The sequence below is a fragment of the Theropithecus gelada genome, chromosome 5 (assembly GCF_003255815.1).
Source record: "Theropithecus gelada isolate Dixy chromosome 5, Tgel_1.0, whole genome shotgun sequence".
Lineage (NCBI taxonomy): Eukaryota > Metazoa > Chordata > Mammalia > Primates > Cercopithecidae > Theropithecus > Theropithecus gelada.
The window spans coordinates 279,517-307,451 of record NC_037672.1 but is presented as its reverse complement, the minus strand read 5'-3'; the positions used below and the strand labels follow the sequence as shown (position 1 = coordinate 307,451).

The following is a 27,935-nucleotide window of genomic DNA, read 5'->3' as shown; positions in this document are numbered from 1 at the left end:
GCAGGAAAAGATGCCACATGTTCAAAGATAAATGTAAAACATTTTTAAAAGTATTCAGGATGCATAAATGTATGAATTATAATTACACTCTAATACTACAATCATAATTGTACAGTTAGAAATAATTAAAGTGTATAATTGGATTGTGTGTAATACAAAGGATGAATGCTTGAGGTGATGAATAACTCATTTACTCTGGTACATTACATGTTGTATACCTGTATAAGAAAATAACCCATATATGCCATAGATAAATATGCATACTACATACCCACAAAAATTTTAGAAAATAAAAATGCAACAAATGGGAAAGATATTCTTCAATATATTTGCTATTTAAAGCCATTGGAAAAAGAGAATACTAAAAATGTCATTCAACTATGTTACCATTGTTACCATCTTTTACCTACACCCTTGAGTAAGATGGGATAGGTGTTAAGTTGGTGGCATAATGACACTTCATTCAAGCAACATTTCAAAACGTTAACAATTTTCTTTAGTTAAAAAATTGTTCCCACATAATCTTAAAATAATTTAAAAATGTACTGTATTTTATTACATAAATGTATAATTGGTAAAACAATTTACTAGTAAAATACAGATTGTTTTTCTCTCACTATAATGCAGAAGAATATTACTCCGAACACCTACCTCATGCATCACTCAATATTGTCAACTACAAAAAAGCCTCTCTGCTTAGATTTTCATCATGGATCTTTCATTTATGTTCTTACCCTTTCTTGTAAAAATTCATGAATAATGCCCACTGAATGAAAGAGAATCTCTCATCTCTGACGCAGCAACGATTCATCACACACTTTCATATAAACAGGAATGTGTTGAAATAGTATGAAATAATTTGAGTTGAATTAACTATTATATGCTTTTCAAAAAATCTATACTTTTTTCAAGTGAAAAAATATACTTTAAATGTAGTATCTCTTCAAAAATCTTTTCAACTTATATACAAAGAAATTCTCTAACAGGTTCAACTTTGCATTATTTTTTATATTTAATACTCTGATTTACTGCAGTGTCCAAAGTGTTAGTTCCTTAGTTCTTTCTACTGTAAATCCTCTGATGTTTACAGTCTTAATTTTAGACTAAATATTTCTTCACATTTACTGCATCTACAAATTATATTCTAGCAGAAACTCTCTGGTGTTTTTTCAGCTGCAGTTTTTGAACAAATGTTTTTCCACATTTACTACATTTGTAGGATTTCTCGCCAATATAAATTTTCTGATGTTGAAGAAAGTCTCCTTCAGGGTTTTCCCCTATTACAAAATGTGTATAACAAAATCCATGATAGAAGTACAGGTACTACAACCCTCTTTATGTTTGTATCGCTTGTCTTAAGAATACTCTTCTTCACTTTGAAGGCCTATAATTTTCTGAAAGGTCTTTCAACAGAAATTACATTTATAATGTTTTTAATATGTACGAACTTTGCTAGTTAGTAAAATGTGAGTAGATATGACTTTTCTATATATTTTATATTTCTACAACTTTTCTTGAGTATAAAGGCTATCATGTGCAAAAAGATGAGCATTGGTAAAAGTTTTGCCACATTTTTTGTATTTCCAGGGGATTTATTCAATAGGAATTATATATATACAGTAAGATATGACAAGCATTTGAAGGCTTTGCAACATTTTTCATATTTTTATGGCTTCTCACCAGTATAATTTCTCTTATATTTAGAATAGATTGAAGTGTGGTTACAAGCTTTGTCACACTTTTCATGTTTGCATTTTCTCTCCAGTGTGAATTATCTTATGATTAGAAAAGACTTGAGGAAGATTTAAAGACTGCCACATTCTTCACATTTGTAAGACTTTCCTCCAGTATGAGTTCTCGTATGTTTAAGAAGCCTGGAGTATGGATTAAAGGTTTTGCCACATCATTTACATTTCTATGGTTTTATATCTAGTATGAATTTTCTTATATTCATCTTTCATATCTTCTCAAGATGTTTGTGGAATGAATCTTCTATGCTCAAATGTGAATTTTCATAAAGGTTTGTGGATGGTCTGAAGGCTCTGCCACATTCTTCACATTTATAGCATGTTTTCCCCAGAATGAATTCTCTTGTGTACAGTAAGGGTTGAGAACCTATCAAAGACTTTGCCACATTCTTTACATGTGTAGGATTTCACTCTGGTATAAATTCTCTTATGTTTAACAAAGTTTGAGGATGTGGTAAAGACTGTGCAACATTCTTCACATGTCAAGCATTTTGCTCCAGCATGAATTTGCTTATGTTCATTAAGGATTGAGGACCATTTAAAGGCTTTATCACACTGTTCACATGTGAAGTTCATCTCCAGTATGAATTATCTTATATTTATTAAGCGTTGAGGACCAATTAAATGCTTTGCCACATTCTGCCACATGTGTAGGGCTTCCCTCCAGCATGATTTTTCTTATATTTATTCACCAGTGAGGACTGTTTAAAGGTTTTGTCACATTCTTTACATTTGCAGGGTTTATCTGTAGTAATAATTTTCTTCTGCTCAATTCAGGTTTGTAGACCATCCACAGGCTTTGCCACATTCTTCACATTTGTACAGTTTCTCTCTGGTATGAATTCTCTTATGTTTAGCAAGTTTTGAGAATGAGGTAAAGAACTTTGCCATGTTCTTCACATTTCCAGGGTTTCTCTCCAGTATAAATTTTCTCATGTTCATTCAGGTTTGTGGACCATCCAAAAGTTTGTCACATGGGTAGGATTTCTCTCAGGTATGAATTTTCTTATGTTTATTCAGGTGTGAGAACCGTTTAAAGGCTTTGTCACAATCTTTACATTTGTAGGGTTTATCTACAGTATGAATTTTCTTATGCTGACTCAGGAGTGAGAACTGTTTAAAGGCTTTGTCACATTCCTTGCATTTGTAGGGTTTAGCTGTGCTATGAATTTTCTTATGTTGACTCCGATCTGTGGACCGTCTAAAGGCTTTGCCACATTCTTCACATTTGTAGGGTTTCTCTCCAGTATGAATTTTTTTATGTTCATTCAGGACCCTGGACCGTCCAAAGGCTTTGCCACATTCATCACATTTGTAGGGCTTCTCTCCAGTATGAACTTTCTTATGTTCATTCAGTTTTGAGGACTGTCTAAAGGATTTGCCACATTCTTCACATGTGTAGGGTTTCTCTCCAGTATGAATTCTCTTATGTTTAGTAAGGGTTGTGGACCTATTAAAGGCTTTGCCACATTCTTCACATTTGTAGGGTTTCTCTCCAGTATGAATTCTCTTATGTTTGGCAAAGTTTGAAGATGAGGTAAAGATTTTCCTGCATTCTTCACACGTGATGGGTTTCTCTCCAGCATGAACTCTCTTATGTTTAGTAAGGGTTGTGAACCTATTAAAGGCTTTGCCACATTCTTCACATTTATAGGGTTTCTCTCCAGTATGAATTATTTTATGCTTAGCAAAGTGTGAGGATGTGGTAAAGATGCTGCCACATTCTTCACAAGTAAAAGGTTTCTCTCCAGTATGAATTCTCTTATGTTCATTAAATATTAAAGACCATTTAAAGGCTTTGCCACATTCTTCACATGTGTAGGGTTTCTCTCCAGCATGAATTACCTTATGTTGAGTTACGTGTGTAAACTTAGGAAAAGATTTGCCACATTCTTTACATTTAAATTGTTTCTCTCCAGTATGTCTTGTCTTACGTTTGTTTGATTTTGAAAATTTACTAACAACTTTGATGTTTGCTTTACACTGAAATATTTTGCTCTGGGTAGTTGACAAGCATTCATTAAATTCATTATAACCTCCTTTCTGCAACTTACAGTCATTCAAACTTTTACAGCCTTTTCTTAATTGTAAATTCTCATGTCTACATTTCTCATATCTTCTCAGTATAAGATTATGGAATGAATCTTCTATGCCCTGCACTGGCCAACGGTCTTGGGTGAAATGAGAACACACAGCTGAAAGGAATAAAAATTACAAATTATCCCACTTAGTATATTCATATAAATATACTTTGTAAATCTTATGAAATTATTCAAACTACATTAGTTAGATGGCATAACAAAATCCCACAGGCCATAATTTCTTTACAGACATATACATGTAGCAAACATGTACTAAAAAAGATGCCTTTCTGTGAAACCTATAAATGAGTTAATTGTATGCAATGCCTCAGGTAAGCAAAATGCCAAGAGCCACATTGAACAGGAAGGAATGTTTGCTACATTTACCCACCAACAGCTCTTCCTCCTCCCCAATAGCACTATGCCATTAGGAATGAAGTATCAACTCCTGGCTTCTTCCTTTAAAGAGAAGAGAAATACTGATACAGATATCCTTACTTCTGGCTTTTGGGTGTCTTTACAGAGCCTGGTTTTTGTCTCCAATACCACAGAGTGCTGAAATGGTGGTATACTTTGGGAGGACAGATTGGGTCTGCTGAAACCAAATGTAAATGTTTCAGGAGCAGACTGCCATGCTAAATACAGGCAAGAGGTGGAACAAGTGATTAGAGACTGTATTTTTTTGTTTGTTTTTAGAGACAGAGTCTCGCTCTGTCACCCAGGCTGGAGTGCGTTAGTGTGATCTCGGCTCACTGCAACCTCCGCCTCCCAGGTTCACGCCATTCTCCTGCCTCAGCCTCCCGAATAGCTGGGACTACAGGCGCCCGCCATCATGCCCGGCTAATTTTTTGTATTTTTAGTGGAGATGGGGTTTCACTGTGTTAGCCAGGAAGGTCTCGATCTTGTGACCTCGTGATCCGCTGGCCTCGGCCTCCCAAAATGCTGAGATTACAGGCGTGAGCCACTGCGCCCGGCCCTAGAGACTGTTAAGAAGGAACATGAACAAACACTTTTAACTGAAAAGTAAACACAAAATTCCAGAGAAGACACATCCTTAGAAGATGTATGAGAGGTTACCATAATCTCCTTCAAGGACAATTGGTTTCAGACCATGTCAAGAAAAACCTACACTGTAAAGATTGTGACAAATAGTTTTTTGTTAATGTTCAAATAACAACCAAACATTACAATGTACACAAAATATTAGAACAACATGGTCCAACAATTTAAAAATTTTCAGAAAAGGGGCCGGGCGTGGTGGCTCACGCCTGTAATCCCAGCACTTTGGCAGGCTGAGGTGGGAGGATCACAAGGTCAGGAGATAAGAGACCGCTCGGCTAACATGGTGTAACCCCGTCCCTACTAAAAATACAAAAAAACTACCCGGACGACCGGACACAGTGGCTCACGCCTGTAATCCCAGCACTCTGGGAGGCCGAGGTGGGCGGATCACAAGGTCAGGAGATTGAGATCATCCTGGCTAACACAGTGAAACCCCGTCTCTACTAAAAAATACAAAAAATTAGCTGGGCGCGGTGGTGGGTGCCTGTAGTCCCAGCTAATCAGGAGGCAGAGGCAGGAGAATGGCGTGAAGCCAGGAGGCAGAGCTTGCAGTGAGCCGAGACCGCGCCACTGCACTCCAGCCTGGGCGACAGAGCGAGACTCCACCTCAAAAAAAAAAAAAAAAAAAAAAAACTATCTGGACGTGGTGACGGACACCTGTAGTCCTAGCTACGTGGGAGGCTGAGGCAGGAGCATGATGTAAACACAGGAGGCAAAGCTTGCAGTGTGCCGAGATCATGCCACTGCACTCCAGCCTGGGCGACAGAGTGAGACTCCGACACATACACACACACACACACACACACACACAAACACACACACACACACACATTTTCAGAAAAGACCAGGCATAGTGGCTCATGTCTGTAATCACAGCACTTTGGGAGGCTGGGGCAGGCAGATCACGAGGTCAAGAGATCAAAAACATCCTGGCCGAAATGGTGAAACTCCGTCTCTACTAAAACTACAAAAATTAGCTGGGCATGGTGGCACACACCTGTAGTCCCAGCTAATAAGGAGGCTGAGGCAGAAGAATTGCTTAAACCCTGGAGGTAGAGGTTGCAGGGAGCCAAGATCACACCACTGCACTCCAGCCTGAGTGACAGAATGAGACTCCATCTCAAAACAAAACAAAAACAAAAGTTCAGAACAATAATTAAAACTGAAGATAAACAAAGTTTTAAAATTTGACCAGAATAAAGCTCAATGAGCTAAATGGTAACACAACTAAATATTATTTAAAATATATATATAAATGAAAACATTAAAAATATAAAAAATCACAGAAGTGAAAAATACAAAAATAATGACTGAGAAATTTTTTTTTTCTTTTTCTTTTTTTTTTTGAGACAGAGTCTCACTCTGTCTCTCAGGCTGCAGTTCAGTGGTGCCATCTTGGCTCACTGCAAGCTCCACCTCCTGGGTTCACACCATTTTCCTGCTTCAGCCTCTCGAGTAGCTGGGACTACAGATGCTTGCCACCACACTTGGCCAATATTTTTTATATTTTTAGCACAGACAGGGTTTCACTGTGTTAGCCAGGATGGTCTCAATCTCCTGACTTTGTGATCCGCTTGCCTCAGCCTCCCAAAGTGCTGGGATTACAGGCATGAGCCATCGCACCCCCCAACTGATGGCACTGTGTAACATGAAATAAGTCAGCCAAGAAGAGACAAAAATTGCATGAGTCAACTTACATGAGACATCTAAAGCAGTCTGACTCTAAAATAGAAAACAGAATTGTTTTTATAAAGCACCAGAAAACAGAAAAAGTAGGTAGTTGTTTAATGTGTATGAGTGTTAAGACTTGCAAGATAAACATATTCCAGAGATAGAGTGCATAACAATATTGATATAATATGACTAAGGTGAATACTTAAAAGTATTTATGGCACGTATATACCTATGTAACATGTTTTTCACACGTACTCCAGAAGTTAAATTGTAATAACAAAATTTGGAAAAAGGCCGGGCGCGGTGGCTCAAGCCTGTAATCCCAGCACTTTGGGAGGCCGAGATGGGCGGATCACGAGGTCAGGAGATCGAGACCATCCTGGCTAACACGGTGAAACCCCGTCTCTACTAAAAATACAAAAAACTAGCCGGGCGAGGTGGCAGGCGCCTGTAGTCCCAGCTACTCGGGAGGCTGAGGCAGGAGAATGGCGTGAACCCGGGAGGCGGAGCTTGCAGTGAGCTGAGATCCGGCCACTGTACTCCAGCCTGGGCGGCACAGCAAGACTCCGTCTCAAAAAAAAAAAAAAAAAAATTTGGAAAAAAATGGTATTTAAGATTGTAAAGTTTTGGCTGGGTGCAGTGGCTCACACCTGTAATCTCAGCATTTTGGGAGGTTGAGGTGGGTGGATAACGAGGTCAGGAGATCAAGACCAGCCTGGTCAATATGGTGAAACCCCATCTCTACAAAAAATACAAAAATTAGCTGGGCGTGGTGGTACACACCTGTAATCCCAGCTGCTCAGGAGACTGAGGCAAAACAATCACTTGAATCTGGGAGGAGGATGCCGTGAACGGAGATTGCATCGCTACACTCTAGCCTGCATGACAGACTGAGACTCCATGTCAAAAAAAAAAAAAAAAAAAAGATTGTAAAGTTTATGTGTTTTTGACAATTAAAAATAGTATCTAGCCGGGCGCGGTGGCTCAAGCCTGTAATCCCAGCACTTTGGGAGGCCGAGACGGGCGGATCACGAGGTCAGGAGATCGAGACCATTCTGGCTAACCCGGTGAAACCCCGTCTCTACTAAAAAATACAAAAAACTTAGCCGGGCGAGGTGGCGGGCGCCTGTAGTCCCAGCTACTCGGGAGGCTGAGGCAGGAGAATGTCGTAAACCTGGGAGGCGGAGCTTGCAGTGAGCTGAGATCCGGCCACTACACTCCAGCCTGGGTGACAGAGCGAGACTCCGCCTCAAAAAGAAAAAAAAAAAAAAGTATCTAAAATCTGAGATACAGACATATGACAGTTTTTGAACTTATCTTCAAGTCGCAAAAGTGTTTCTCCCACACATAAATATAGATTTAGAAATAAATAGAGAGTAAAATTAGGATTTCAATGACTACTCAAAACCACAACTGTATACACAAACAGAACAAGTATACAACTCATAAACAAAACAAAAACAATATGCATACAGATAAATAAACACAGACTCATACTGGAAATAGACATATCAGTGATCCATATTTGACTTGTGCTCCAGTCTTACAGTGTACATGGTCAGATGCTGTCAATTATAGTATAAAATAAAAACATCCTTGTCTTGTTCCACATCTCAAATAAAAAGTTTTCTGCTCTTTGCTATCCAGTATGGTATCAGCTATTAATCTGATCATTATTAATCATATATGGTCTTTACTGTATTGAGGTACATATAATCTATACCTAATTTGTTGAGTTGCTTAAATCACAAAGGCATGTTCAATTTTGGCAATGTTTCTTCTGTATCTACAATAAAAAATAAAGGTGCTGGCCAGGTGTGGTGGTTTATGCCTGTAATCCTAGCACTTTGGGAGGTTGAGGCATGAGGATCACCTGAGGTTAGGAGTTCAAGACCAGCCTGGTCAACATGGCGAAACCCTGTCTCTACTAAAAATACAAAAATTAGCTGGATGCAGTCCAGCTACTCCCAGCTACTCAGAAGAATTGCTTGAATCTAGGAGGCAGAGGTTGTGGTGAGCCGAGATCACATCAGTGCACTCCGGTCTGGGTGACAAAGCAGGACTCCATCCCAAATAAAATAAAGTAAAATAAAATATGTCTAGCAGCAAACTGAATTGAAAAGATGAACACTCTCTACACTGATAATTTAAAAACATTGATAATGCTGGGCGTGGTGGCTCATGCCTGTAATCCTAGCACTTTGGGAGGCCAAGGTAGGCAGATCACGAGGTCAGGAGTTCGAGAGCAGCTTGACCAACATGGTGAAACCCCATCACTACTAAAAATACAAAAATTAGCGGGGCATGGTGGCATGCGCCTGTCGCCCCAGCCACTCAGGAGGTTAAGGCAAGACAATCATTTAACCCGAGAAGCAGAGGTTGTGGTGCACTGAGATCACACCATTGCACTCCAGCCTGGGCAACAGAGTGAGACTTCGTCTCAGAAAACAAACAACAACAGAATTGTTAAAAAACTGAAAAAGACATAAAAATTGAAAGATATTTTTCCTTATGAACTGAAAAAACATTAGGAAAGTGGCCATACTACCCAAGGTGATACACAGATTCAATGCCATCTGTATCAAAATACCAATGACTTTTTCAGAGAAATGGAACAAACAAGCTTAAAATTAACCAGGACCAACCAAAGACCCCCAAATAGCGAAGGTAATCCTTGGCAAAAAGAATCAAGTTGGAGGCATTACACTACCTGACTCCGAAATATCCTATAAAGCTATAATAAGCAATACAACATGATACTGGCATAAAAACAGACATATCAAACTATCCAGTGAGCTCAGTAATAAATTCATGAACCTAGAGGCAAGTGATTTTCAACAAAGATGTCAAGAACACACATTTGGAAAAAGACAGTCTTTTCAATAAATGGTGCTAGGAAAATTGATTATCTACATGATAATCAAAAAATGAAAGTAGGCCCCTAGCTCTTATGATATAAAAAACCCAATCGCACATAAAGATTTAAATGTGAATCCCAAACCTATGAAGCTATTTGGGTAAATACGGAGGAATGCTTTACCACTTATTACAGAGCAAAGAATTTTTAAGTAAGACCTCAAAAGCACAGGCAAAAGAAGCAACATTATGCAAATGGGATTACAACAAACTAAAAATGTTTTGCACAGCAAAGAAAACATTAACAAAGTGAAGAGATAATCTACAGAGTGAAAGAAAATATTTGTGAAATGCACACAAAAGATAAACTTTTAGAATATTTAACAAGCTTAACAACAAAAATAACATGCAATTTAAAAATAGAGCAAAGACATCCCATTCCAAGATGGCTGAATAGGAATGGCTCCGGTTTGCAGCTTTCAGCGTGATCAACATAGAAGACGGGTGATTTCTGCATTTCCAACTGAGGTACCTGGTTCATCTCACTGGGACTGGTTGGACAATGGGTGCAGTGCAGCCCATGGAGGGTGAGCCAAAACAGGGAGGGGCATCGCCTCACCTGGGAAGCACAAGGGGTTGGGGGATTTCCCTCTCCTAGCCAAGGGAAGCTGTGACTGACTGTATCTGGAAAATCAGGACACTCCTGCCCAAATACTGTGTTTTTCCAATGGTCTTAGCAAACGGCACACCAGGAGATTATATCCTGTGCCTGGCTTGCCAGGTCCCACAACCATGGAGCCTTGCTCACTGCTAGTGCAGCAGTCTGATATTGACCTGCGAGGCAGCAGCCTGACAGGGGGAGAAGTGTCCACCATTGCTGAGGCTTGAGTAAGTAAACAAAGCAGCTGGGGAAGCTCAAACTGGGAGGAGCCCACTGCAGCTCAGCAAGGCCAGTTGCCTCTATAGGTTCCACCTCTAGGGACAGGGTATAGCTGAACAAAAGGCAGCAGAAACTTCTGCAGATTTAATCGTCCCTGTCTGACAGCTCTGAAGAGAGCCGTGGTTCTCCCAGGATGGTGTTTGAGATCTGAGAACGGGCAGACTGCCTCCTCAAGTGGGTCCCTGACCCCCGTGTAGCCTAACTGGGAGACACCTCCCAGTAGGAGTCGACTGACACCTAATAGAGGCAGGTGCCCCTCTGGGACAAAGCTTCCAGAGGAAGGATCAGGCAGCAATATTTGCTGTTCTGCAGCCTCCGCTGGTGATACCCAGGCAAAGAGGGTCTGGAGTAGACCTCCAGCAAACTCCAACAGACCTGTAGCTGAGGGACCTGTTAGAAGAAAAACACAACAAACAGAAAGGAATAGCATTGACATCAACAAAAAGGACATCCACATCAAAACTCCATCTGTAGGTCACCAACATCAAAAGGTAGATAAAAGGTAGATAGAAAGGTAGATAAAACCACAAAGATGGGGAGAAAACAGAGCAGAAAAGCTGAACATTCAAAAAACTAGAGCACCTCCTCTCCTCCAAAGGATCATAGCTCCTCACCAGCATCGGAACAAAGCTAGATGGAGAATGACTTTGATGAGCTGACAGAAGTAGGCTTCAGAGGGTCGGTAATAACAAACTTCTCGGAGCTAAAGAAGGATGTTGGACCCCATCACAAGGAAGCTAAAAACCTTGAAAAAAGATTAGACGAATGGGTAACTAGAATAAACAGCGTAGAGAAGACCTTAAATGACCTGAAAGGGCTGAAAACCATGGCATGAGAACTACATGAAACATGAACAAGCTTCAATAGCTGATTTGATCAAGAGGAAGAAAGGGTATCAGAGATTGAAGATCAAATGAATGAAATAAAGCAAGAAGAGAAGTTTAGAGAAAAAAGAGTAAAAAGAAATGAACAAAGCCTCCAAGAAATATGGGACCATGTGAAAAGACCAAATCTATGTTTGATTAGTGTACCTGAAAGTGATGAGGAGAATGGAACCAAGTTGGAAAACACTCTTCAGGATAATATCCAGAACTTCCCCAACCTAGCAAGGCAGGCCAACATTCAAATTCAGGAAATACAAAGAACACCACAAAGATACTCCTCGAGAAGAGCAACCCCAAGACACATAATTGTCAGATTCACCAAGGTTGAAATGAAGGAAAAAATGTTAAGGGCAGCCAGAGAGAAAGGTCGGGTTATACACAAAGGGAAGCCCATCAGACTAACAGCAGACCTCTTGGCAGAAACTCTACAAGCCAAAGAGAATGGGGGCCAATATTCAACATTCTTAAAGAAGTTTCAACCTAGAATTTCATATCCAGTCACACTAAGCTCCATAAGTGAAGGAGAAATAAAATCCTTTACAGACAGGCAAGCAAATGCTGAGAGATTTTGTCACCATCAGACCTGCCTTACAAGACCTCCTGAAGGAAGCATTAAACATGGAAAGGGACAACTTGTACCAGCCACTACAAAAACATGCCAAATTATGGCCGGGCGCGGTGGCTCAAGCCTGTAATCCCAGCACTTTGGTAGGCCGAGGCGGGTGGATCACGAGGTCAGGAGATCGAGACTATCCTGGCTAACATGGTGAAACCCCGTCTCTACTAAAAAAAAATACAAAAAACTAGCCGGGCGTGGTGGCAGGCGCCTGTAGTCTCAGTTACTTGGGAGGCTGAGGCGGGAGAATGGCATGAACCCGGGAGGCGGAGCTTGCAGTGAGCCGAGATCACGCCACTGCACTCCAGCCTGGGAGACACAGCGAGACTCCGTCTCAAAAAAAAAAAAAAAAACCATGCCAAATTGTAGAGACTATCGATGCTAGGAAGAAACTGCATCAACTAACGGGCAAAATAACCAGCTAACATCATAATGACAGAAGCAAATTCACACATAACAATATTAACCTGACTTCAAACTATACTACAAGGCTACAGTAACCAAAACAGCATCGTACTGGTACCAAAACAGAGATATAGACCAATGGAACAGAACAGAGCCCTCAAAAATAATACCACCCATCTACAAGCATCTGATCTTTGACAAACCTGACAAAAACAAGAAATGGCAAAAGGATTCCCGATTTAATAAATGGTGCTGGGAAAACTGGCTAGTCCTATGTAGAATGATGAAACTGGATCCCTTCCTTACATCTTATACAAAAATTAATTCAAGATGGATTAAAAACTTAAATGTTAGACCTAAAATCATAAAAACCCTAGGAGAAAACCTGGAAATACCATTCAGGACTTGGGCATAGGCAAGGACTTCATGACTGAAACACCAAAAGCAATGGCAAGAAAAGCCAAAATAGACAAATAGGATCTCATTAAACTAAAGAGTGTCTGCACAGCAAAAGAAACTACCATCAGAGTGAACAGGCAACCTACAGAAAGGGAAAAAACTTTTGCAATCTACCCATCTGACAAAGGCTTATATCCAGAATCTATAAAGAACTTAAAGAAATTTTAAAGAAAAAAATAACACCATCAAAAAGTGGGCAAAGGATATGAACAGACATTTCTCAAAAGAAGACACTCTCACCCTAATACTGCGCTTTTCCAATGGTCTTAGCAAACGGCACACCAGGAGATTATATCCTATGCCTGGCTCGGAGGGTCCCACGCCCACAGAGCCTCGCTCACTGCTAGCACAGCAGTCTGAAATCAACTGCAAGGCAGCAGCAAGGCTGGCGGAGGGGTGTCTGCCATTGCTGAGGCTTGAGTAGGTAAACAAAGCAGCCAGGAAGCTCGAACTAGGTGGAGCCCACCGTAGCTCAAGGAGGCCTGCCTGCCTCTGTAGACTCCACCTCTGGGGGAAGGGCATAACTGAACAAAAGGCAGCAGAAACTTCTGCAGACTTAAACATCCCTGTCAGCTTTGAAGAGAGTGGTGGTCCTCCCAGCACGGAGTTTGAGATCTGAGAACGGACAGTCTGCCTCTTCAAGTGGGTCACTGACCCCAGAGTAGCCTAACTGGGAGACACCTCCCAGTAGGGGCTGACTGACACCTCATACAGCCGGGTGCCCCTCTGAGATGAAGTTTCCAGAAGAAGGATCACGCGGAAACATTTGGCGTTGTGCAATATTTGCTCTCCTGCAGCCTCCGCTGGTGATACCCAGGCAAACAGCGTCTGGAGTGGACCTCCAGCAAACTCCAACAGATCTGCAGCTGAGGGTCCTGACTGTTAGAAGGAAAACTAAGAAACACAAAGGACATCCACATCAAACCCCATCTGTATGTCACCATCATCAAAGACCAAAGGTAGATAAAACCAAAGATGGGGAGAAACCAGAGCAGAAAAGTTGAAAATTCTAAAAATCAGAGTGCCTCTTCTCCTCCAAAGGAACGCAGCTCCTCCCCAGCATACAGACCAAAGTTGGATGGAGAATGACTTTGACAAGTTGAGAGACGAGGGCTTCACACAATCGGTAATAACAAACTTCTCCAAGCTAAAGGCGGATGTTCGAATCCATTGCAAAGAAGCTAAAAACCTTGAAAAAAGATTAGACAAATGGCTAACTAGAATAAATGGCATAGAGCAGACCTTAAATAACCTGATGGAGCTGAAAACCATGGCACGAGAACTACGTAATGCATGGCCAAGCTTCAGTAGCCAATTCGATCAAGTGGAAGAAAGGGTATCAGAAATTGAAGATCAAGTGAATGAAATGAAGCAAGAAAAGAAGTTTAGAGAAAAAAAAGAAACAAACGAGGCCTCCAAGAAAAATGGGACTATGTGAAAAGACCAAATCTACATTTGATTGGTGTACCTGAAAGTAATGAGGAGAATGGAACCAAGCTGGAAAACACTCTTCAGGAAATTATCCAGGAGAACTTCCCCAACCTAGCACGGCAGGTCAACATTCAAATTCAGGAAATACAGAGAGCACCAGAAAGATACTCCTCGAGAAGAGCAACCCTAAGACACATAATTGTCAGATTCACCAAGGTTGAAATGAAGGAAGAAATGTTAAGAGCAGCCAGAGAGAAAGGTCGGATTATCCACAAAGGGAAGCCCATCAGACTAACAGCAGATCTCTCGGCAGAAACTCTACAAACCAGAAGAGAGTGGGGGCCAATATTCAACATTCTTAAAGAAAAGAATTTTCAACCCAGAATTTCATAGGCAGCCAAGCTAAGCTCCATAAGTGAAGGGGAAATAAAATCCTTTACAGACAGGCAAATGCTAAGAGATTTTGTCACCACCAGGCCTTACAAGAGCTTCTGAAGGAAGCACTAAACATGGAAAGGAACAACTGGTACCAGTCACTGCAAAAACATGCCAATTGTAACGACCATCAATGCTAGGAAGAAACTGCATCAACTAATGAGCAAAATAACCAGCTAACGTCATAATGACAGGAGCAAATTCACACATAACAATATTAATCTTAAATGTAAATGGGCTAAATGCTCCAATTAAAAGACATAGACTGGCAAACTGGATAAAGAGTCAAGACCCATCAGTGTGCTGTATTCAGGAGACCCATCTCACGTGCAGAGACACACATAGGCTCAAAATAAAGGGATGGAGGAAGATCTACCAAGCAAATGGAAAGAAAAAAAAAAAAAAAGCAGGGGTTGCAATCCTAGTCTTTGATAAAACAGACTTTAAACCAACAAAGATCAAAAGAGATAAAGAAGGTCATTACATAATGGTAAAGGGATCAATTCAACAAGAAGAGCTAATTATCCTAAATATATATGCATCCAATACAGCAGCACCCAGATTCATAAAGCAAGTCCTTAGAGACATACAAAGAGACTTACACTCCCGCACAATAATAATGGGAGATTTTAACACCCCACAGTCAACATTAGACAGATCCATGAGACAAAAGTTAACAAAGATATCCAGGAATTGAAATCAGCTCTGCATCAAGCATACCTAATAGACATCTACAGAACTCTCCATCCCAAATCAACAGAATATACATTCTTCTTAGCACCACATCACACTTATTCCAAAATTGACCACATAGTTGGAAGTAAAGCACTCCTCAGCAAATGTAAAAGAACAGAAATTATAACAAACTGTCTCTCAGACCACAGTGCAAACTAGAACTCAGGATTAAGAAACTCACTCAAAACCACTCTAATACATGGAAACTGAACAACCTGCTCCGGAATGACTACTGGGTACATAACCAAATGAAGGCAGAAATAAAGATGTTCTTTGAAACCAATGAGAACAAAGGCACAACATACCAAAATCTCTGGGACACATTTAAAACAGTGTGTAGAGGGAAATTAATGCCCACTAAATGCCCACAAGAGAAAGCTGGAAAGATCTAAAATTGACACCCTAACATCACAATTAAAAGAATTAGAAAAGCAACAGCAAACACATTCGAAAGCTAGTAGAAGGCAAGAAATAACTAAGATCAGAGCAGAATTGAAAGAGATAGAGACACAAAAAACCCTTAAAAAAAAAAAATCAACAAATCCAGGAGCTGGTTTTTTGAAACGATCAACAAAATTGATAGACCGTTAGCAAGACTAATAAAGAAGAAAAGAGAGAAGAATCAAATAGACAGAATAAAAAGTGATAAAGGGGATATTACCACCAATCCCAAAGAAATACAAACTCCCATCAGAGAATACTATAAAGACCTCCACGCAAATAAATTAGAAAATCCAGAAGAAATGGATAAATTCCTGGACACATACACCCTCCCAAGACTAAACCAGGAAGAAGTTGAATCCCTGAATAGACCAATAACAGGTTCTGAAATTGAGGCAATAATAAATAGCCTACCCACCAAAAACAGTCCAGGACCAGACGGATTCACAGCTGAATTCTACCAGAGGTACAAAGAGGAGCTGGTACCATTCCTTCTGAAACTATTCCAATCAATAGAGAAATTGGGAATCCTCCCTAACTCATTTTATGAGGCCAGCATCATCCTGATACCAAAGCCTGGCAGAGACATAACAAAAAAAGAGAATTTTAGACCAATATCCCTGATGAACATCGATGCAAAAATCCTCAATAAAATAATGGCAAACCGAATCCAGCAGCACATCAAAAAGCTTATCCACCACGATCAAGTTGGCTTCATCCCTGGGAGGCAAGGCTGGTTCAACATACGCAAATCAATAAACGTAATCCATCATATAAACAGAATCAAACACAAAAACTGTATGATTATCTCAATAGATGCAGAAAAGGCCTCTGACAAAAGTGAACAGTGCTTCATACTAAAAACTCTCAATAAACTAGGTATTGATGGGATGTATCTCAAAATAATAAGAGCTATTTATGACAAACCCATAGCCAATACCATACTGAATGGGCAAAAACTGGAAGCACTCCCCCTGTCCTTTTTTTTTGAGATGGAGTCTCGCTCTGTCACCCAGGCTGGAGTGCAGTGGCATGATCTTGGCTCACTGCAAGCTCTGCCTCCTGGGTTCACGCCATTCTTCTGTCTCAGCCTCCTGAGTAGCTGGGACTACAAGTGTCCACCACACCTGGCCAATTTTTTCTTTTTTTTTTTTTTTTTTTTTAGTAGAGACGGGGTTTCACTGTGTTAGCCAGGATGGTCTTGATCTCCTGACCTCATGATCCGCCTGCCATGGCCTCCCAAAGTGCTGGGATTACAGGCATGAGCCACCGCACCTGGCCAGGAAGCATTCCCTTTGGAAACTGGCACAAGACAGGGATGCCCTCTTTCACCACTCCTATTCAACATAGGGTCAGAAGTTCTGGCCAGGGCAATCAGGTAGGAGACAGAAATAAAGGGTATTCAACTAGGAAAACAGGAAGCCAAATTGTCCCTGTTTGCAGATGACATGATTGTGTATTTAGAAAACCCCATCGCCTCAGCCCAAAATCTCCTTAAGCTGATAAGCAACTTCAGCAAAGTCTCAGGATACAAAATCAACATGAAAAAATCACAAGCATTCCTATACACCAAAAACAGACAAACACAGAGCCAAATCATGAGTGAACTCCCATTCACAATTGCTTCAAAGACAATAAAATACCTAGGAATCCAACTTACAAGGGATGTGAAGGACCTCTTCAAGGAGAATTACAAACCACTGCTCAATGACATAAAAGAGGACACAAACAAATGGAACAACATTCCATGCTCATGGATAGGAAGAATCAGTATTGTGAAAATGGCCACACTGCCCAAGGTAATTCATAGATTCAATGCCATCCCCATCAAGCTACCAATGACTTTCTTCACAGAATTGGAAAAAACTACTTTAAAGTTCATATGGAACCAAAAAGGAGTCTCCATTGCCAAGACAATCCTAAGCCAAAAGAACAAAGCTGGAGGTATCACGCTACCTGACTTCAAACTGTACTACAAGGCTATAGTAACCAAAACAGCATGGTACTGGTACCAAAACAGAGATATAGACCAATGGAAGAGAACAAAGCCCTCAGAAATAATACCACACATCTACAAGCATCTGATCTTTGACAAACCTGACAAAAACAAGAAATGGCAAAAGGATTCCCGATTTAATAATTGGTGCTGGGAAAACTGGCTAGCCATATGTAGAAAGCTGAAACTGGATCCCTTCCTTACACCTTAGACAAAAATTAATTCAAGATGGATTAAAGACTTAAATGTTAGACCTAAAACCATAAAAACTCTAGAAGAAAACCTAGGCAATACCATTCAGGACATAGGCATGGACAAGGACTTCATGGCTAAAACACCAAAAGCAATGGCAACAAAAGCCAAAATGGACAAATGGGATCTAATTAAACTAAAGAGCTTCTGCGCATCAAAAGAAACTACCATCAGAGTGAACAGGCAACCTACAGAATGGGAGAAAATTTTTACAATCTACCCATCTGACAAAGGGCTAACATCCAGAATCTACAAAGAACTTAAACAAATTTACAAGAAAAAAATGAAACAACCCCATCAAAAAGTGGGCACAGGATATCAAAAGAAGACATTTATGCAGTCAACAGACACATGAAAAAATGGTCATCATCACTGGCCATCAGAGAAATGCAAATCAAAACCATAATCAGATACCATCTCACACCAGTTAGAATGGCGATCATTAAAGTCAGGAAAAAACAGGTGCTGGAGAGGATGTGGAGAAATAGGAACACTTTTACACTGTTAGTGGGACTGTAAACTAGTTCAACCATTGTGGAAGACAGTGTGGTGATTCCTCAAGGATCTACAATTAGAAATACCATTTGACCCAGCCATCCCATTACTGGGTATATATCCAAAGGACTATAAATCATCCTGCATTAAAGACACACGCACATGTATGTTTATTGCGGCACTATTCACAATAGCAAAGACTTGAAACCAACCCAAATGTCCACAATGATAGACTGGATTAAGCAAATGTGGCACATATACAACATGGAATACTATACAGCCATAAAAAAGGATGAGTTCATGTCCTTTGCAGTGACATGGATGAAGATGGAAACCATCATTCTGAGCAAACTATCACAAGGACAAAAAACCAAACACCACATGTTCTCACTCATAGGTGGGAACTGAACAATGAGAACACTCGAACACAGGGTGGGGAACATCACACACTGGGGCTTGTCATGGGGTGGGGGGAGAGATAGCATTAGGAGAAATACCTAATGTAAATGATGGGTTGATGGGTGCAGCAGGCCAGCATGGCACATGTATACCTATGTAACGAGCCTGCATGTTGTACATACGTACCCTAGAACTTAAATTAAAAAAAAAAACAAACCAGAAAGATATTCTGACACAACTTACAAAAACAAAGACTGAGATCATTATGTTAAAAAAAAACAGTCAAAAAGAAACAGATATTAATTAGTGATACCAATATAAAAATCAATCAAAAGTATAGAAACAGTAAGTAAAATGGTGTTTTCCAAGAGCTGAAGAAAGAGAGGAAAAGGGCAGTTTGTTTATTAAGTATTACATTTTACTTTTGTAAGATAAAATTAATCTAAAGATCCACTGCAGGCCGGGCACGGTGGCTCAAGCCTGTAATCCTAGCACTTTGGGAGGCCGAGACGGGTGGATCACGAAGTCAGGAGATCGAGACCAGCCTGGCTAAGCCGGTGAAACCCCGTCTCTACTAAAAAAATACAAAAAACTAGCCGGCCGAGGTGGCGGGCGCCTGTAGTCCCAGCTACTCAGGAGGCTGAGGCAGGAGAATGGCGTAAACCCGGGAGGCGGAGCTTGCAGTGAGCTGAGATCCGGCCACTGCACTCCAGCCTGGGCGACAGAGCGAGACTCCGTCTCAAAAAAAAAAAAAAAAAGAAAAAAAGAAAAAAATACTTTGACATAGAGCTCCTCAATAACACAAATATTCCAATGTCTCCAAAAGCAATGGAACAACAGTCACATCATGCAGCCCCTTATAAGCGATAAAGTGGATGGACATTAGCTCTCCCTGTAAACTTAAAGGGAGATCAATAAAGCAAAAAGAGAATTCTTTGAAGATTTAACAGCATTGGACAGAAAAAATGCAGCTTTTTCAGAAATTATTTTCATTGGAGCAGAGCTTCCCAAACTACCTGTTTTTGTTTTGTTTTTTTTTTGAGACAGTCTAGCTCTGTCACCAGCTGGAGTGCAGTGGTGTGATCTTGGCTCACTGAAACCTCCACCTCCCAGGTTCAAGTGATTCTCCTGCTTTAGCCTCTTGAGTAGCTGGGACTCCAGGTGCGCACCACCATACCCAGCTAATTTTTGTATTTTTAGTAGAGACAGGGTTTCACCATGCTGGCCAGCATGATCTCGATCTCCTGACCTCATGATCCACCCGCCTCAGCCTCTCAAAGTGCTTGGATTACAGCCGTTAGCCACTGCACCCAGCCCCAAACCACATTTTAAGGCCTGGCTTCCTTCTTGACCTTTGGTCCCCTTGCCTGTGTCCTCTGCTTCATTCACTCTCACCTACCTGGGGGTCTGGCTACAATCTTACGTATCTTCACATTGTAGGGCTCTTTTCTTTGTTCCAGGCAGGTGACCAGGTCTGGGTTAGAGATAGCAACACCTGTTTTATTAAAAAAAAATAAGAATAACATGAATATTGATGGGGATTCTCCAATTACCAACCTAGTATTATGCTAAGCAGAATAGAGAGATATTATGGAAGATTCTAGAAAATTAATCCAAAAATTGTTTCCTGACAGAATCTTTAGAATATTTAAGTATTTTAAATCTGCAGATTCCAAGTTCCACTACCCAGTACTACTGAATAAAAAATAACTAGTGCAAATTGGATTTTAAGATGTGGGAAACAATATTTCATGTCCTTGAATTTCTAGAATTACCACTAATCTAGAGTGAAGGACTCAAATTAGCTCAAGAAAAGAGAAGGTTTATGTAAAGATAAAACATAAAAGTTTCCAGGAGAAATTTTTCAAAGGAATAAAATAAAGCTCTGAGATGAATTAAGAATTATGTATTAAAGTTATCCTCACCCAGGGAGACCAGGTTCCTGTAGTTCTCCAACATCACATCTCTATACAAATTCTGCTGGGCAGGGTCCAGGCATTTCCACTCTTCTGGAGAGAATTCTATGGCCACATCCCTGAATGTTAAGAGTTCCTGAAAATATATATGTATCAAGTGACAGAGGTCTTAACTTGACTACAGGTGAAATGAGTTAAGAGAGCTAGTTCTGACATGTGACTGACTGGGATTATCTGACAAAATAACTTTCAACACAGTAATATTCTCTAAAGTATTCTATAGCTCTGCAGAAAAAGGAAGGCATTCCAACAGTTTCTGTTGCTGCAATAAAAATAATGGGCTACACTGACACGCCCCTACCAAAACCAAGCAGAGTAGGCTCTGTGACCTCCTGGAACAAAGGGTGAACTCACCTTTCAGTAAAGTATCTGGAAGCCCTCATGTGTGACCCTGGCCTCACTGTAGAATCATGCAAGGAACTGAATTTTAAAAATAAGGATGTTTTCACCCAGAAAAATAGACAGGATCTGTGAAGAGGGCACAGCTGATAGTTTCTCTTCAAACTGTCCATGTGATCCTACTGGAAGACTGGGCTGAGGGTCACTGAGCTAAGCACTTCCTCTCAAGCTTCAATGTACATATAAATTATTTGATATTCTAGGTGTCACTGTAAGTAACAAAATTCTGCAGGTTTGAAAAGGGTCCATGAATTAGCTTTTTACAGCAAGTCTCCTGTTAATGTTGATGCTCCTCTCTCTAGACCCATTATAGTACCACTCAGTTAGAGAAAGCAGACAGCACACAGAGTCCCTTACCCCAACACCATTATCACAACACAAATACTTTTTATCCCAAGACAAGACCACCAATCATCATTCTGAAACATGGCATTCTCTGTAGACCCCGTAAGGTTACAGAAGTTGGAAATGGTGGCAATGTCTAAGTTAAGTCTGCATCTGAAAAATAACGTGTGCACCTGCATTAATGCCATCTTTATGGGGCATGTAATATGTGCTCAGACGTATGTCACAGAGTACTGTGATGGGAAGCTCACATTATGTGTGTTAATTCTCATAACATTCTGGGAGGTAGACACTAAGTGTCCCATACTTCCCAGATTTAAATGCAGGGCCCAGAATTTCCATTTCCTTTCTGTTTCCCCTGACTGATTTTTTTTCAATGTATAGAATAATAGCTAAATATAAATAGATGGGAGAGAGCCAGAAAGAAAGTGTTAAGTACAATTCAGAGGAATTTTTTATTTTTGTGTTTGTATTTACTTGGAGACTTATAAGAAAAAGCCACTGAAACTGCAGGGATGAAGAACAGGTTGCTACGTGGGATGCTTCTAGAAACACTAGTTTTAATTTTATAGAAAAGATTTAAGGCCTCAAGGTAAATAGTTTTTCCCTATTTATTGGCTTTTGGGTTTCAGAAAATTGTGGGCACCAGCTCTGGAGAGAAGGTAGGAGTAGCCACCCGAAACTCTGATCTCCTCTACTAATCAGTTCTGTGAGAGATTTCAGTGTGGCCTCAGACCTGGACGAGGACCAGAAGAGGGTGGATCTCAGCAGGGATGGGACAGAAAGTGGGCCCTAGGCTTCTGCTCTCTATGTCACTAAGTACTTTCGTTTTGTCTTTTCAAAGCCTGCCCAAGACAAATTTGATTCCCAGAATTTGTGAAATTTTAATCTATTTTAGCCACTTCTCTGTCTTTTGTATAACATACAGTAACAAGGAATTTAACCAAAATCCTTATGTTTCTCTAGAGCAATTATATTAGAAGTTAAATATTTACTCTTAGCAAGGTAAACACAATACAAATAATAACAATTTCTCTTCTGTCAATGAATAGCCATTCACGTAGTGGCATCAAAACTCATAAAACAGACTGGGTGCGGTGGCTCACGCCTGTAATCCCAGCACTTTGGGAAGCTGAGATGGGTGGATCACAAGGTCAGGAGTTCGAGACCAGCCTGGCCAATATGGTGAAACCCCATCTCTACTAAAAATACAAAAAAAATTAGCCGACGTGGTGGAGGGCGCCTATAGTCCCAGCTACTCATGAGGTTGAGGCAGAAGAATTGCTTGAACCGGGGAGGTGGAGGTTGCAGTGAGCCGGGATAGCACCACTGCACTCCAGCCTGGGTGACAGAGAGATACTGTCTATTTAAAAAAAAAACAAAAACAAAAAACCTCACAAACACAGTAAAGGGAAAGTAGCCCAAAGGAAGCTTAAGTTGCCTGTACAGTTTCCATCTTTGTACTGAACACATGATGCTGAATTCAACCATTTATTCATGTGCTCTAGACTGCAAGTTTGATGGTAGCAACCATGACTGCTTCATGCCTTTTTCTAATGAACATCTGAAATAGAAGCAATTAGCTTATTGATCAGTTTGAGTCTTCAGAGCTCCTCATTTTTCACCAATACCAGAAAACTGGAGCAACTCTTATCTGGGTACAAACCAAGGGGATTCTTTCTGTGAGGGGAGGAACAAACCCTGGATGAATCATTTCTCTTTCTCTGAAATGGAAGCAGAATCAGACCTTGGGGTCAGACTGACCCCAGTCTGCAAAGGACATCGTCAAATGTCTCAAATACTCACAGATGCTGGTTAGAGTGTCCCCAGCGACCCTGGGCAGATGCTGCCCCCATAGTGATCCAGGCAGAAGAGACAGACTGACTTTGTGGAGTGCAAACAGAAAATGGAACAGCCTTGGTGGAGCTGCAGATCCTGGATCCAGATGTGAAAGCCCTGTCCCTTTTCAACTAACTCTAAGGCAAGGGGAAGGACAAAAGCACTCTACTCCAATAACACAGTCTACAGGGAGGCATAGTTGTGACTATGGCTCTGGAGATTTTGTGGCCCTGAGCTCCCACTGCTAAAGTGCTTGTTTACACTTACAGAATCTGCCACAGGATTCTGTTTACACCAGAAGTCTCGCACACAGCTATACCAGGTAATTGGAGAAGATCTGGAAAACTGAAAGGGCTCCACTCTGAAAGTGGGGCTTATGATGTCTATGTTGACCTCTCATGATGCAGAAAATGCCTTCTGTGAGTTTTCTGTATGTCTTTCGCCCAAAGTCTGGCCCAGTCTTGGGAATCCTAGGCAGAGGCCAGCTTTTATGTGCAGATTCTAGGTAGGATTAATGTGCCTCAGCATTCTTAGGTGTTATAGCAAGCAGAGTAAAACTAGGAGAGATCCCCTCCTGGAGACTCCTTCAACACTTTCTAAAGAGTATTTTGGCCGGGCGCGGTGGCTCACGTCTGTAATCCCAGGACTTTGGGAGGCAGATCACAAGGTCAGGAGTTTGAGGCCAGCCTGGCCAACATGGTGAAACCCCGTCTCTACTACAAAATATAAAAATCAGCTGGGCATGGTGGCATGTGCCTGTTGTCCCAGCAGGAGAATTACTTGAACTTGGGAGGCGGAGGTTGCAGTGAGCCAAGATCGTGCCACTGCACTCCCGCCTGGCGACAGGGTGAGATTCTGTCTCAAAAACAAACAAACAAACAAACAAAAAAACCATTTTGACCTAAAAGGAAAAAGTTGGGGTAAACATAATATAAGAAGAGAGTTTATTTGAGCCAAAGCTTGAAGATTGCAACCCTGGACCATAAAGCTGCCCTGAATATACACTCCAATTAGAAGCCATTACAAGTATATTTTTAAAGGCAAAAAGAAAGGCACGGGGAACTGACAGAAAGCTGTCAGAAATTCTTACTGGTTTATAGAAGTAACTTTGGTTAGTGATTGGCTATATACGTTGTTAAGCTATAAGGTGTGGGTTATAGTGTCCAGTATGGCATTATTAGGTTAATTTATATCCATTTGTGGCAATAGCAAGTAATTTCAAAAGACAAATGGTTCAAGGAGGGGAACAGTAGGACTGTGGTCTCATTTTAACACATCACTGGCTCTCATAATTAAAAGAACTTGTATTTCTCAAATAAAAGTTCTGTTCTTCTCTCAAATCCCAGGACATAAACTCAGAATTTGGAACTGCACATTTAAGACTTGGAGGGCTGGTAAGCTACGCACATTTGTGGGCATTTGGGCAAGGGGAGAAGGGAGAGAATTGAAGTTCTCAGGTTTAATCAATGCACATGTGTGATCCTGGCTGGATTTATGGGCCCCATGATCTCTGACTCAGTGTCAGATCTGAAGATGCCTGGTGCACTGAAAGAGGTGCAAAAACTGATTGCTATCTTAAAAAGTTATTTTTGTAGAAAACTAGTCTAACTGCTATAGAAGGGACTGCAGATCCCAAATAGAGAGATCATTTCGTTTGCAGCTTTGGGGAGCACTTTGCTGCACTTTGTCACACAATTGTGGGTTGTGACCGTAATCCTGAGAAAGAAGATTTTTCTCTAAGATGAAGCCTGGTGGGCACTTTTTGTATAAGATCTAGTAATTCTTGACAGTGTGTGGAAAATATAACTAACAGCAAAATCATCTACAATCCTAAAATACTCTCCACAAAAATAGAACTGCAAGAAAATGTGTTATAGAATTAAACAAAATGTGATGTGCATTACAGGCAATCTACTAAGAGATTTCCAAAACAAAGAGAGACACCCTAATTAGCTCTCAAGTAGAAGACTTGACAGTACCATGTATCATACACAGTTTATTACACTTTCACTAGTAATGTGGAAGGTCATCTGGGTTTTCTAATTGGTAATATTCAAAGGGAAAATAAACTTTCCACAGCTGAGTGACAGAAGGCAGATTTTGAAACGTGAAGGCAGGTACCTGCTGAAAGCAACCTCCTACTCTTCTACAGAAATTGTGGAATAAGGTGTATATTCTTGCTATTCATATTTCAAAGCAATAGTTCCATGTCCTAGATAAAGACAATTTTGAGTCAAAAAAGATAAATCACCTAGTTAACAGATTAAAATGATTTATATATATTTCAAATAAGCAGAGAAAATATTTAAATATAAAAATTTTCACCGGGTGCGGTGGCTCACGCCTGTAATCCCAGCACTTTGGGAGGCCGAGACGGGTGGATCACGAGGTCAGGAGATCGAGACCGTCCTGGCTAACACGGTGAAACCCCGTTTCTACCAAAAAAATACAAAAATTAGCCCAGCGCGGTGGCGGGCGCCTGTAGTCCCAGCTACACGGGAGGCTGAGGCAGGAGAATGGCGTAAACCCGGGAGGCGGAGTTTGCAGTGAGCTGAGATCCGGCCACTGCACTCCAGCCTGGGTGACAGAGCGAGACTCCGTCTCAAAAAAAAAAAAAAATTTTTTTTCAAACTAAATACTTCAAGGGAGAAGACCAAAAATTCTTCCCTCATTCTAAAAAGAAAGCATTAAGCCTCTTCTGATTTGTATTTGGTCCTATAACAGCCAGGTCTAAAGGCATGGTCTTGAATTCACCAACGTCTAAATTCTTGTGGCACATGAGGGATGCACTCGGGCAAACTGTGTGCACAAGAAAGAGGATTTGTGGCGAAGAAAAGCGCGGAAGAAAGGTGCTATCAAGATCCTTGAGTGGGGGCAAGGCAGGATTGACGAAAGGACTGGTTTGTGCTACAAGTTCAGGCCCAGGCAGGGCTAAGCTCTGACTGATTCCTGAGTCCATAAAGGCAGAGGAGATTAGGATCAGGTGGTCCAGAAGCCTAGTGGGTGAAGAAAACAGATTCCTGCTACAGATCTGGGGTTGAAATGAACCAGGAGTCTTCTGGTCAGTGTGTGAGTTCTTGGCAGAAAAAGTTAGGAGCAAAGCTGCCATGGCCACAATTCCTGAGGGTAGAACCCTATCCTGGGATGAGTGTGGCCATTCGAATGCCCAGTGGGCGTGCTCAGGAGTGGGTTAGCATTGGGTGGGGGCCGGCAGCAGGGTGCAGGAAAGGGCCGTTTCTCAGAACTCCTTTCCTCTAAGTTCCCAGTTCCCTCTCCCCGGGAGGAGACCTGGAGGAACAGGACAGTGCCCAGCGGGACAGCGCATGTGCAGAACCCAGGCGCGCCTCCCGCAGACACCAGGCTCCCTCCAGCCCAGGCTCAGCCATGTCTTTCTTCTGACAGAAAACCTGAGGAGTTTCCTCAACACCCGTCAATGCTCCAACCCCAACGGGGTGTCCAGCCACTCACTAACGACCCCACCCAGAGTCAGCGCAGACCCACAAGCTCAGCGCTCTTCCCGCAACTGCCCCTCTGCAGACGCCAGTCCCTGCCTCTGGACACCCGTCTTCATTTCTGAACGTCTCCAACAAACCAGGGGCGCCCGCACCCTCCTCAAGTTCCATAATGTGGCAGAACGACTCACAGAACCCAGCGAAGCGCTGTGCACACGACACCAGCGTATTCTAAAAGATGCCGCCCAGGAACAGCCACGCGGAGGCGGCGCTCAGGGCAAGGGGACCGGTGGGAAAGTTGGGGCGGGCGGGCGAATGGCTTCCCTTCCTCACACACCTCACAAAAGCCTTTCCTTCAAGATCGGCTGGCCCAAACCACGAACCACGGGGGCGCTCTCCCACTAATGAGTCCCCGTTTCCTCACATGAACTCTCTTTTGACGGGGCCTCCATCTCACTCTGAAAAGGGTAAAGAAGGTACAGGACCCCGGACCACAGCTCCTCCCAGGCAGGCACCGCGCACGCCTCGCCGGCGTCTTCCCGGTGAGCTCCTCACCCCACAGCCCGGGGAAGCTGCGGGGCTGCGGGCGCAGAGCTGAACGAGGAGGGCTGCAGGCTGGGCAGAGCCGCCGTGCGGGGACCGACAGGAGCCCGGGTCCCTCACCGGAGGGGACTGAGGACGGAGGGCTGAGCGGCGGCAGCGGGGACTCCGTTCGCAGACTCGGTCCCGCCGCCGCCATTTCCCGCCGGTTCCGATGAGACCTCCCCAGCCTTGGGACGCCCTGCCCCGCACACTCACCATTTCCCCACTTCAGGGGTATCCGGGAGTCTTAGCTAGGAATCATCCAATACCCGCAGGTCACAGAGCAACGGAGGCTGAGGCTGTGGCCAAATCACTGAGGACTCCCAGAACCGACTAAGCAGAGAGATGAAGCCCCCAACCCAAGGCCTGGCAGAAGCCAGACGCAAAGACCGAGCCACATCCCGGAAGCCACCGCCTCCTCTCTGGCTGCTTG

At 41.9% G+C, this 27,935-nt stretch overlaps 2 protein-coding genes across 2 annotated transcripts in view; one reads left to right on the top strand and one right to left on the bottom strand.

The window, feature by feature from the left end:
- ZNF721 (zinc finger protein 721) overlaps positions 1 to 27,935 on the top strand; it is a 207,671-nt gene that overhangs the window by 117,694 nt on the left and 62,042 nt on the right. The window lies entirely within an intron of this gene.
- On the bottom strand, positions 306 to 27,900 carry LOC112624213 (zinc finger protein 141-like). The gene is given in 8 exon segments (XM_025384588.1): positions 306 to 2,313; positions 2,397 to 2,518; positions 2,520 to 2,627; positions 2,629 to 2,714; positions 2,789 to 3,943; positions 20,309 to 20,404; positions 20,835 to 20,961; positions 27,719 to 27,900. Coding segments are annotated over 8 exon segments (1,950 nt in total). The 5' UTR covers positions 27,722 to 27,900; the 3' UTR covers positions 306 to 2,060.